The following is a 12,721-nucleotide window of genomic DNA, read 5'->3' as shown; positions in this document are numbered from 1 at the left end:
TAGACATTGCATCTCGGTACCGAAAATGAAATCATTAGTAAACACATTGCAACCTAGGAAAAAGTATCACTATACTAACATATTTTATTATCCTAATGGACAGATGAGTATGGAAACACAAATCTTAACCAAATTGATTAAGTGTGTACCCGGGTGACTAAAAAAATAAAGTGTGCATGCATGAACTATCAACCAGGGGAAAGAAAACCCATGTTGTAGCCTGCAATGAGCACCAGAAATTTGCATCCTCAAAACATGAGAGGAGTCTGATCTTAACCGAATTGATTAAGTGTATAACCGGGGTGACTAAAAAAATAAAGTGTGCATGCATGAACTGTCAACCAGGCAAAAGGAAACCAATACTATAGCCTGCAATGAGCACCAGAAATTTCATCCTCAAACCATGAGAGGAGTTTGGATGCACACATACAAATTCCATCCATATGGCAGTTTATATTATTATATAATGGTTATATTGCTTACATTAAAAAACCGAGAAAACCCAAATGAATGTTGGTACGTACATCAGGAATTTCATGAGAAAATTGAGTAGCATGAATGATTCAACACGTGTTTAGTAAAAAACTATGATATTCATTCACGGGGCGTTTGGATCCCTTCATTTTAGAGGAATTGGAATTCACTCAATAAAGTAACTTATTTAGTTTGTAATTTGACATTTTATCACTTTCCAAAGTTCAGATATAAGCCTATCTCAAATTCATGGGGTGGAGGATGACAAATGATTTTATGCATTAATAGAATTTGTTGCTACTCTGTAACTTATATGACACTCTTCGTCTTACTCTTCTATAGTAAAAATGTAGTACATAAATATCTCCGACATCTTGCTAATAATAGTATACAAATATATTTTGTATAAAACCGAATTATCTTAATTGATATATGCCTAAATTACTATTATTAGAATGGAATTCAATTCCAATGGTCCAAACGGGGCGTCAATGTAATTGAAAGTGAATATCCGAAACCATTCTTAAGTTCATATGCACAAAGAAAGTGTTAGATATGGGCAAAGTCTCAAAAATGCATGTTTCATTGCTGATCATGGTGGGTGGCGAATTCAACAATCCTCTGCTCAATTTGTAGACATAAAAGAACTGAAAGAACAACATATTTGATGGGCCAATAATCCAAACGTACAAATGAATAGACAAAGAGCGAATATCTAAAACTATTCTTAAGTTCATATGCATAAAGAAAGTGTTAGATATATGCAGTCTGAAAACTGCTTGTTTCATCGTCGAGCAAGGTGGGTGGCGAATTCAGCAATCCTGTGCTCAATCTATAGACAGAAAAAGAATTGAAAGGATGACAATAATCCAAACGTACAGATGTAATGGACAAAAGAAATATAGCATCTATTGGAAATTGACAGCTGACATGATTGACTACAAACCAAAATGTAAACCCCTAGCTGCAACATTTTTAGCACAATCTAAAAAGTCTGCACGAAGAGGGAGATATACAGGTGAAGATATACTTCTACAATAATAGCTGATGCTAATTCAATTCATTGAACACTACTTTTACACCAATCTTTTACTTGAAAAAATAACATGCAAGAAAAACCATTTGGGATCGGAAGCAAAATTGGGAACATTGACAGTGACGGGTGAAAGTGATTCCACTCATCGAAGGTATATGGAACTCGATGTGAGGCTACCATACTGGTTGTTAGTAAGTTTCAGCTCTATCGGCCCATCCAGTTCTAGGTGCCTCACACCGGTGTCACACATGAACGTGCCTTTGGCGTAAATCGCGCTAGTGCCGCTAACCCAGCCACCAACGCCCGAAATTCATGGTGCCGTGAAGACCTCTGTCCCTCGGGCACGCCACAGCTGGAGTTCTTCATCCGCGAGGCGCCCGAGCGAATGAAGTCCATGAGCACCAGCCCTTCTCATCACGTTCTCCATGGGCTTCTTCCTCAGTAGCTTCCTTGTTTGTCTTCGCCGTGGACAGCGCCACCAGTCGCAGGAGGTTCGTGCCACCCGTCGCAGGAGGTTCAACCACTTCTACTGGATGCTGGCCCGATGGTGAGGCGGTACCCAATGTTGAGTTTAGCGACGTCACGTCCTCACGGCGCCGAGCTAGCGACGAAGTGACCTCCGTTTTTATTTTCCTACTGCCCCTTCGTGCGTCTAGAAAGATCTAGAGTAGCATCGACGACGAAACGGTCTCCGTTTTTATTTTCCTACTACCCCTTTGTACGTCTGGAAAGATCCGGATTAGTGGATATGCTGCGTCCGTATTCATTCCTTTGCCTAGATGCATTTGTGACCATTAATTCAGGATCGTGGGGCTGAAATGAAAAACAGTGACGTGGCGCAATGGGAGAGCTGAATTGCTCTCGGCTTTAATATATAGAAATGTCTCTCTAACCAAACAAAGAATAGAGCGGCTCCACTTTATTCTACTCTTCGACCAAACAAAAAAATTGAGGTAACCGGTTCTTCTGACCAAATGCAGGATAGAACGGTTTCATTCTCAAATACTGGAATGAAACTACTCCATTCTGTTTGACTCTTCAACCAAACACGCCCTTAATCTGTTAGTACTAATGCAGACAAGTCTAAGGAGTAGAGAAAAAACTCGCGAAGAGCATGGGCTTCCTCTTCGCCGGCAGCCTCGCTGGGAGTGGTCGAGGTGGCACGAGCAGCTTCTCCACGATGGCTAGTGCGGACTCCATGGCCCCGGTGCTCTTGCTCGTGGTTGTGGCCACTGGCCAGGTTCCGTCCATCACCACCCTACTCCCGCACTCGCTAGGGCCTGTCATGGACGCACACGTCATCACCATCATGCCCCAGATGGGCCCGTGAGGCTCCAGCACCTGCGTCGTGGCGTCCGAGGAGCAGAGGCTGCAGAGCAGACGACGACTTGCCGGCACGACGCCACGACGTCGTGCAGCAGCACGTCAGCGACGACCCTCGTCCTGTGGCGCGCGACGACGACCACAGTGTCTATGATCATGAGCACCATCTCGCCGTTGGCCACTAGCATCAGGACCTAAGCACGTCTATTGTAATAAGCACCTCCATCTTTGCGAGGCATACAGGAGCAATTATCTTGAGTGTGCACCAATAAAACTATAGGAATTGTGCTCGTTTTAGATGGTAGAAAAGAAAATAAGAAAATACAATAAGTATTGGTGAAATACCGTTTTGGAGAAGTTCCTCGCTTACAAATATCATTATAGAGAATTCCAATCTATTGATACTATTGTAGAGAAGCCACTTCTTATGAGTATCATAATAGTAAAAAAAAACTCTCTTGTCTGGGTTAACAATCAGAAGCCTTGCTATGACGAGTTGAAGTTGTTTGGTTTGTGAAAAATTATGACATTATCAGGTAATTTTACATCTCATTTTAATAGTAGTGAGCTGTCCTGGACTCCTGGCACTAGGCTGTTCAAGCAAACGAATTTTAGGATATCCTTAAGAGATTTTTTTTCAGAACTGAAGCATGACTCAGTAAATCAGACCGTTCTGTTTTTATCAACAGGTTAACATAATCTCTAATTTGTATGCATCAAGTGCTTTCACTGTCAGCATCCTCTTCCTCAGGAAGTATCAAGCGGAGATCCTCGTTATCTCTGTAGACCTGAACCAAAGCTGCAGCCTTGTATGCGAGGAAACCCATCATCCCTGGAAGAACCTGCATTTAAAGACAGTTAGTCATTCAGGAAATATGTGTGGAAGAATATAATCTAGACTAAGGTATTTATTATAACAGCTCTTCATATTAGAATATAATAAGCATAGTTATTATAATAGGAGAAACGAGTTCTGAAATGTGTGTTCATAACGTGACGACATATACGGGCATAATATGCCAATTAAATGACATCTGGACAGTAGCAGAGTGGTGCTCTCACCTCAAAACTGAAAAAACTATTTTTGAAGTGGTCTGATAAAGCTGACAATCCAAAAATCACGGCAGGAATCACAAGCCTTGGGGATGAAAGAGCTACTCTTCCACCACCCAATGTCTTCTCTATTGTATTCTTCAAATCTTCACTTGTAATGCCAATTCTAGCATTTGCGTAAATAGGCATATTTATTTAAACAATCAAAATGTGAGGAATCAAACAATGGGATACAGACTGCAGGTGGAATCTTGAAACCTACTTCTTCACTTTCTTCTTTAGAAAAACTTGTGGAATATCTTGCTTTGATAGGTTATCAGCATGTTGACACAGAAGTTGAAGATACAAGCAGCTATTCCACATGGAGCAACAAGTTTCAGAATACTTAAAGCACTTGTTAAAACTTCAGCTGAAATCATGAGCAAAAAAACTCCTAAGCTGTGAAGGGCTTGCTTACCTGAAACCAACCCCCAAAGCATAACTGACAGCAGTCTGTTCGATAAGAAAATTGATGATTTAATCACATTAGTTACTCACATTTAGGCACCTTTAAATTATTTTATGTTCACTAACATTAAATATTTTTAAAGAAAAGGCAGACCTGATGGTCTTCGCTAGGTGTCTGGATGTCCAATTAATGATGAGATGATTAATAAATCACTTACCAAAGAACACTTGATACAAGAAAAAAATACATACATCAGGCTGTATGTTTGGTGCGCTCTAATCATGAATCAAAAACTAACAAATATGATGCAAGGTCCAGAATGCATAAATGACAAACTATGGGCACTGCAAAGGGTGGACTTGGTGCAATAGTGAAAGTTGATCACCAGGTCACGGTTTGAAGCAGTCTCTCCAAATTTACGGAGAATACTTGCTTCGATTTATTCTTTCATCAGACCCTACTTATGTAGGAGCCTCTGGCACTAGTTCTACCCTTTATGGACACTTAATTGCTGATATAACCCAGTTCAGCCAATTATGCAGGAACATATTTATGGTAATGCATTTTATTATCCAGGCAACCAAGCTGTTGTTTTGTGGGTAAACATCAGTTGCTACAAGAGTTTTAGATTAGACACGGAAACATTTAAGTTATGTTTCTTTCTTTTGATATGAGGACGTACCTCGAGAGAGAAAACCAGGAGACAGTATAAACTACATGCTGCTCCAATCCCTGTGGTCAAGAGCAGCAATTCATCCTTGAGCTGCAAGAAAAACGAGGGTATTAGTAGGTGAAAATGTAATTACACTTCTAAGCAATGCATAGAAAATGGGGGAAAAAAGAACGCCGGAAAGGAATCATACTGCTTCATATTTCAAAAGATTCAGCTCCTTCCTTTTGTCTCTCTCATTCTGCCAATCCTGTCATCATTTGAAAATCATTTCCATTTCTCCATCAGCTACTATTGCAATAGCATCCTCACGATCCTGAACAGTGGGCAGTGAACAGCAAGGATGTCACACCTTAGCTGAAAGCCTCTTGCTCAAAGGAGGGCTGCTGTCACCGGGCACCCAACCTCTGGTTGCCGCTAGTCTCAACATTCCGTCGTCCACAACATCTTCCCGCACCTACATCCCAAATTCGATCGGTTAATCTTTGTTATTAAAGTCGAAAATACAGACATCATGACTAGCAGAACTCACGTCTTCAGGCTGAGCAACATCTACAGCATTGCCTTGGTCTGTGGTCGCCTCAACCGCATCAACATTGCCGCCATTCCTCCTCCAGACCATGTCAGAGATCTTGGTGACGAAATCGCCGTGCAGTTGCCTCTCCTCAAGGAACATGCGCAGGACCTCCTCCCCAATAGTGTCCCCAGCTGTTAGTGTTAGGATTTATGGGCTTGGCCCAATTAAGTTATTCAAATAAATCCCAGGAAAATCTCAAAAGCCCATATAAGTGGATGGCAAAGGGATAGGTGGAACCAATAGCACCATATTGCTAGCTCTTGTGGAGTAGAGCTAACTTAAATATGGAAGCCACACTCACTCACCAAGTCATGGATGAGAGGAGAGAGTGTGGAGAGCCACACGCGCGCGCGCTCGCTCGCCTCGCCTCGCCTGGCCTGGCCTGGCCTGGCCTGGCCTGGCCTGGGCGGGGCGGGGCGGGGCGAAGGGCGCGGGCGCACGACATGCGCGTGAATGGTCCGCCGAAATCCGGCCCCTCGCCTTGCGGGGGCGCGGCTACCTTTTGCCGTTTGATTTTTTGGTTTCTTGGCTGTTACGCTTATCCTAACCGATCGCTACAAAATCTCAACTGATTGCGAGATTTTCGTGGGTGGATAAGCACGGGGTCGCGGACTCGGCCCTATAAAAGGAGCCCGGCAGCCAGCCTCCAATTCATCCCAGATCCCAGTTCGCTTTCGCCTCTCTTCATAGCTGAGCCGCCTTTTAGTTCCCTTCGTCCCGACCGCAGAGGTGCATCTGCGATCAGGAGAGCAGGTCTCCGGAACCCTTCGTCTTCTAGATCCTGCACCGGGAGAGGGCGAATAAGGTTTTTGGGAAGCGTCTTCACGCGACTGCTCGTGATCTGCTGACCTCGTCGACCCAGCTGATCCTGGCGCGCGCCAACAATCAGTAAGTCTAATCAGTACGCATCATCTGATTTGGCTTTTATTTCAGTTCTTCTGATTTGGTCATGATTTATATTCGGAATTTAATTTGGAATTTGTCTAATTGTTCAACAATCCAAAAACCTTATTGTAGACAATTTCCTAGTTTTTCTATGGCTGCTTTTGCCGACGCGCTGAAGCCAGAAAAGTTTAATGGTATGCACTTTAAGAGATGGCAAGTCAAGGCCACGCTCTGGCTTACTGCTATGAATGTCTTCCATGTTAGTAAAGGCAGACCTGAGGGTCCACTGACTCCTGAACAGGAGAAAGAGTACGACCATGCCAATACTATGTTCACGGGAGCCGTTCTTAGCGCCCTTGTTGACCGTCTCGTTGATGCGAATATGCAGTACACAGACGGGAAACAGTTGTGGGATGCACTTACTACTAAGTATGGTGCATCAGATGCTGGCAGTGACCTGTATATCATGGAGAGCTTTCATGATTATAAGATGGTTGATAATCGCTCTATTGTAGAGCAAGCTCATGAAATACAGTGTATAGCCAAGGAGCTCGACCACCTTAAGATAGTCCTTCCTGACCGATTTGTGGCCGGATGCATTATTGCAAAGTTGCCTTCTACATGGAGGAACTTCGCCACAGCTCTGAAACATAAGAGACAGGAGATATCAGTTGAAAATCTGATAGCGTCTCTGGATGTTGAGGAGAAAGCTCGGGCTAAGGACACGGGATCTAAAGGAGGCGAGGGCCACTCCAGCGCCAACATGGTTCAGAAGAACCACAACAAGGGCAAAGGAAAGCCAAAATCTAACAAGCCCAACAAAACTACCAACTTCAAGAAGAAGAAGAACAAGGCTGAATTGACATGTTTCGCATGTGGCGAGGCGGGTCATTTTGCCAAGGATTGTCCCGATCGAGCGGATCGCCGTGGCAAAAAGGGCAATGTCAACACAGTGGTCGCTAGCAATGAGGAAGACAAAGGGTATGGTAATTTACCTTTCATCTTCTCAGTATTTCAATCACCTAGCTGGTGGCTTGATACTGGTGCTAATGTTCATGTGTGTTCTGACATCAACTTGTTCTCTTCTTATCAGGGCGCCCGGGATTCTTCCGTGCTAATGGGGAATGGGTCACATGCTTCTGTTCATGGCACTGGCACGGTGGATCTGAAGTTTACTTCGGGAAAGATCGTGCAGCTGAAGAACGTGCATCATGTCCCTTCTATACACAAGAATCTCGTTAGCGGAACCCTTCTATGTAGAGATGGGTTCAAGGTAGTTTTAGAGTCCAATAAATTAGTTGTGTCCAAGTCTGGACAATTTATTGGTAAAGGCTATGATTGCGGAGGCTTGTTCCGCTTTTCTTTGTTAGATTTCAATAATAAGTCTGTGAACCATATTTGTGCTAATGTTGATGATCTTGCGAGTATTTGGCATTCTCGTTTGTGTCATATTAATTTTGGCTCTATGTCTCGGCTTGCAACCATGAGTTTAATTCCGAATATCACCATAGTCAAAGGTTCTAAGTGCCATAGTTGTGTGCAGTCGAAGCAACCTCGAAAGCCTCATAAGGCTGCTGAGGAGAGACACCTGGCACCACTAGAACTCATACATTCTGATCTTTGTGAGATGAATGGTGTGTTGACAAAAGGTGGTAAGAGATACTTCATGACATTGATTGATGATGCGTCTAGATTTTGCTATGTATACTTGCTAAAAACTAAAGATGAGGCTTTAGACTACTTTAAAATCTATAAGGCTGAGGTTGAAAACCAACTAGAGAGAAAGATCAAACGTCTTAGATCAGATCGTGGTGGCGAGTTCTTTCCCAAAGTCTTTGATGATTTCTGTGCAGAACATGGCATTATTCATGAGAGGACTCCTCCCTATTCACCCGAGTCAAACGGGATTGCTGAAAGGAAAAACCGTACGTTGACTGACCTGGTGAATGCCATGTTAGACACTTGTGGTTTATCTAAGGCATGGTGGGGGGAGGCAGTCCTGACTTCATGTCATGTTCTGAATAGAATTCCTATGGGCAAAGAAGAGAAAACCCCTTATGAGAAGTGGGTTGGGAGAAAACCATCACTTTCATACTTGCGCACTTGGGGGTGCATGGCGAAAGTCAATGTACCAATTAATAAAAAGCGCAAGCTTGGTCCAAGGACAGTGGATTGTGTCTTTCTTGGATATGCTTCGTGTAGCATAGCATATAGATTTTTAGTAGTTAAATCTGAAGTTCCTGATGTGTATGTTGATACTATTATGGAATCACGTGATGCTACTTTCTTTGAGCATATATTTCCAATGAAAGACATTCATAGCAATTCTAGATACTCTTCTGAGATAATTCCTGAACATAATACACCTATTGAGAGTTTTGAACAACCACATGAAATTGTCCTAGAGGAGGATGACAATGATGCTCCTAAAAGGAGCAAGAGACAAAGGGTTGAAAAATCCTTTGGTAATGATTTCATTGTGTACCTTGTGGACGATACTCCTACTACCATTGCAGAAGCATTTGCATCTCCAGATGCAGATAATTGGAAAGAAGCAGTTCATAATGAGATGGACTCTATTCTTTCAAATGGTACGTGGGAAGTCACTGATCGACCCTATGGATGCAAACCCGTGGGTTGTAAGTGGGTGTTTAAAAAGAAGCTCAAGCCTGATGGTACAATTGAAAAGTACAAGGCTAGGCTTGTGGCTAAAGGCTATACTCAGAAAGAAGGAGAAGACTTCTTTGATACTTACTCACCTGTTGCTAGAATGACCACTATTCGAGTACTACTTTCTTTGGCTGCCTCGTATGGTCTCCTTGTTCATCAGATGGATGTAAAGACAGCTTTTCTTAATGGAGAGCTGGACGAGGAAATCTATATGGAACAGCCTGATGGATTTGTAGTAAAGGGTCAAGAAAGCAAGGTGTGCAAGTTATTGAAATCTTTGTATGGTCTGAAGCAAGCACCAAAGCAGTGGCATGAGAAGTTTGACACTACTCTAACGTCTGCAGGCTTTGCCATTAATGAGGCAGACAGGTGTGTATATTATCGCTGTGGTGGGGGCGAAGGAGTTATATTGTGCTTATATGTTGATGATATATTGATATTTGGCACAAACATTGATGTGATCAATGAAGTCAAGTCTTTTCTATCAAAGAGTTTTGATATGAAAGATCTGGGAGAAGCTGATGTGATTCTAAACATCAAGCTGATTAAGGCAGATGGTGGGATTACTCTCTCGCAATCTCACTATGTTGAAAAGGTTTTGAAGCGATTTGGCTTCTCTGAGTGCAAACCTTCTCCAACACCTTATGATCCCAGTGTGACACTGCGAAAGAACAAGAGAATTGGTTTAGACCAATTGAGATACTCTCAGATTGTCGGTTCACTCATGTATCTTGCTGGTGCAACAAGGCCCGATATCTCGTTTGCTGTGAGCAAATTGAGTAGGTTCATGTCAAACCCCGGGACTGATCATTGGCATGCACTTGGGCGGGTTATGCGCTACCTGCAAGGTACAATGAGTTATGGAATTCACTATTCTGGTCAGCATGCAGTACTTGAAGGATATAGTGATTCAAACTGGATATCTGATGCAGACGAGCTTTATGCCACCAGTGGTTATGTCTTTACTATTGGTGGAGGTGCGGTATCATGGAGGTCATGCAAGCAGACCATTTTGACGAGGTCAACCATGGAAGCCGAGCTAGCTGCACTTGACACAGCAACCGTTGAGGCAGAATGGTTGCGTGAACTCTTGATGGACTTGCCGGTGGTTGAGAAACCAATACCAGCTATCCTTATGAACTGTGACAATCAGACAGTGATTGCTAAAGTGACGAGTTCTAAGGATAATGGAAAGTCATCAAGACATGTCAAAAGACGATTGAAGTCTGTCAGAAAGTTGAGAAACTCCGGAGTTATAAGTGTGACTTATATTTCAACAGATAAAAATCTGGCAGATCCTTTTACCAAGGGACTACCACGTAATGTGATAGAAATCGCATCGAGAGAGATGGGTATGAGACCCGAATAAAGTTGCCATGGTGGAAACCCAGTCTATGTGATCGGAGATCCCGTGAATTAGGTCCTGGGAAGAACAAGCCATTGGTGAACTGAGGAGAGTAACTTTTGACCCTCTCTAAGTAAAGATGCAATACTCTCAAATGCTGTAAGGCAGGTTGGCTTTGTGCCTTAATGTGTTCTGTTGGCTTGTATTAGCGAAGATGTTGTCCTGCAGAACATTCTTTGAAAAAACACACCTATATGAGTTAGACTGTCTAACGTCGCAGTCTATGAGATTTGGGTGATCTCTAGTAAACTCATGAAGAGACCTTGGAGTACGACGTATATGCTCCACCCGAGAAGGGGACTACTGGTAGCCAAGTACTGGTCATGACTTCAAGTGAAACCCATTCACGCAAAACTTGCAATTCAAGGCATAGTCCATTGTCCAAGTTGTGGGTTGGTGTAACTTGGAGTTCTAGGCGGAAGTTCAACTTAACAGTCTCTGCTGAAAAACTAGTATATTAAACAGTAGTGAACAGTGGCGAAAACTGCAGATGGGCATTTGAGATCTGGTGGGGGATTGTTAGGATTTATGGGCTTGGCCCAATTAAGTTATTCAAATAAATCCCAGGAAAATCTCAAAAGCCCATATAAGTGGATGGCAAAGGGATAGGTGGAACCAATAGCACCATATTGCTAGCTCTTGTGGAGTAGAGCTAACTTAAATATGGAAGCCACACTCACTCACCAAGTCATGGATGAGAGGAGAGAGTGTGGAGAGCCACACGCGCGCGCGCGCTCGCTCGCCTCGCCTCGCCTCGCCTGGCCTGGCCTGGCCTGGCCGGGGCGGGGCGGGGCGAAGGGCGCGGGCGCACGACATGCGCGTGAATGGTCCGCCGAAATCCGGCCCCTCGCCTTGCGGGGGCGCGACTACCTTTTGCCGTTTGATTTTTTGGTTTCTTGGCTGTTACGCTTATCCTAACCGATCGCTACAAAATCTCAACTGATTGCGAGATTTTCGTGGGTGGATAAGCACGGGGTCGCGGACTCGGCCCTATAAAAGGAGCCCGGCAGCCAGCCTCCAATTCATCCCAGATCCCAGTTCGCTTTCGCCTCTCTTCATAGCTGAGCCGTCTTTTAGTTCCCTTCGTCCCGACCGCAGAGGTGCATCTGCGATCAGGAGAGCAGGTCTCCGGAACCCTTCGTCTTCTAGATCCTGCACCGGGAGAGGGCGAATAAGGTTTTTGGGAAGCGTCTTCACGCGACTGCTCGTGATCTGACCCAGCTGATCCTGGCGCGCGCCAACAATCAGTAAGTCTAATCAGTACGCATCATCTGATTTGGCTTTTATTTCAGTTCTTCTGATTTGGTCATGATTTATATTCGGAATTTAATTTGGAATTTGTCTAATTGTTCAACAGTTAGCAGCAGGTTAAATGATCGATAGTTCAATACCAACAAAAAAAACACGAAATTTGTACTGGTCGTTTAAGCGCTAGGCATTCGGTACCCCAGCAACGAAGAGGTAGAAGAAAATCGAAAACGCAGGAGATTATGAAGCAAAGGTGGGTAAGAATACCTTGGGCTTCGAGGGAGGAGTAGCGGAGATCCGAGGTCCGCGGGAGGGGCCTGCGAGCGAGGGCGGGACAGAGTGGAGTGACCGACCCGAGAGCGGGAAGGCGGCAGCAGCGGTGGCCGGGGAGCCCCATGGCCATGGCGGTTTCAAGCTATCAGGACGAACGAACAGCGAGCGAAGCTAGGCTGACTGGGGACTGGCCGTAGCCGGCTTTGGTGTCCCTCTCTGACTCTCTCGACACAATCCACCAAACTCGGAAAGCCGTCACAGAACCGAAAAATATCTGCCCCTTCCGCCGATAAGGAACATTTTATCACACTCGCTAGTTCCAGTTAAACATTCATCTTGTATGGTTACAGAAAAAGGAGTCCTTACATAACGATTCATTTCAGTGTGCTATGAGGCTTTGGATCGGTTTCTGGCTAGATTCTAACCGTCAGAAACGTATTCTCACATCCAAAAGCTTCACTTGTGAGAATTGAAAATCCCTCAAATCAATGTGAACGTATAGTTCGCGATTCATTCTTCTTCTTCCTCCTCCTCCAACTCCAAACGTAAACCCCACGATATCCAAATTCTCGTGAAACTTAGATTATTCACGAATCTAGATTCCTAGGGGAGGGAGAAATGCATCTAAGCATGGTCTCAAATCAATGTTGGTGACTCCA

General features: G+C 44.0%; 1 protein-coding gene across 3 annotated transcripts; it reads right to left on the bottom strand.

The window, feature by feature from the left end:
- Nucleotides 1–3,147: 3,147 nt before the first annotated feature.
- On the bottom strand, nt 3,148–12,400 carry LOC100278566 (uncharacterized). Of its 3 annotated transcripts, none has more exons than XM_035965923.1 (9): nt 12,057–12,352; nt 5,537–5,689; nt 5,357–5,461; nt 5,198–5,254; nt 5,017–5,097; nt 4,344–4,378; nt 4,149–4,238; nt 3,896–4,052; nt 3,148–3,675 (listed from the first exon to the last, which is right to left on the bottom strand). In XM_035965923.1, the coding sequence occupies exons 2-9, from the start codon at nt 5,678–5,680 to the stop codon at nt 3,550–3,552; spliced, it is 795 nt and encodes a 264-aa protein (XP_035821816.1). In that variant the 5' UTR covers nt 5,681–5,689; nt 12,057–12,352; the 3' UTR covers nt 3,148–3,549. The 3 variants fall into 3 exon arrangements, with proteins under 3 accessions (XP_035821816.1, XP_035821815.1, NP_001145274.2); XM_035965922.1 differs by having other exon boundaries at nt 5,537–11,693; nt 12,057–12,351; NM_001151802.2 differs by having other exon boundaries at nt 3,151–3,675; nt 5,537–5,712; nt 12,057–12,400.
- Between the last annotated feature and the right edge of the window lie 321 nt (nt 12,401–12,721).

Source organism: Zea mays, chromosome 1, assembly GCF_902167145.1.
Source record: "Zea mays cultivar B73 chromosome 1, Zm-B73-REFERENCE-NAM-5.0, whole genome shotgun sequence".
Lineage (NCBI taxonomy): Eukaryota > Viridiplantae > Streptophyta > Magnoliopsida > Poales > Poaceae > Zea > Zea mays.
The sequence above is the reverse complement of the archived record's forward strand: the minus strand, read 5'-3'. Positions and strand labels throughout refer to the sequence as shown.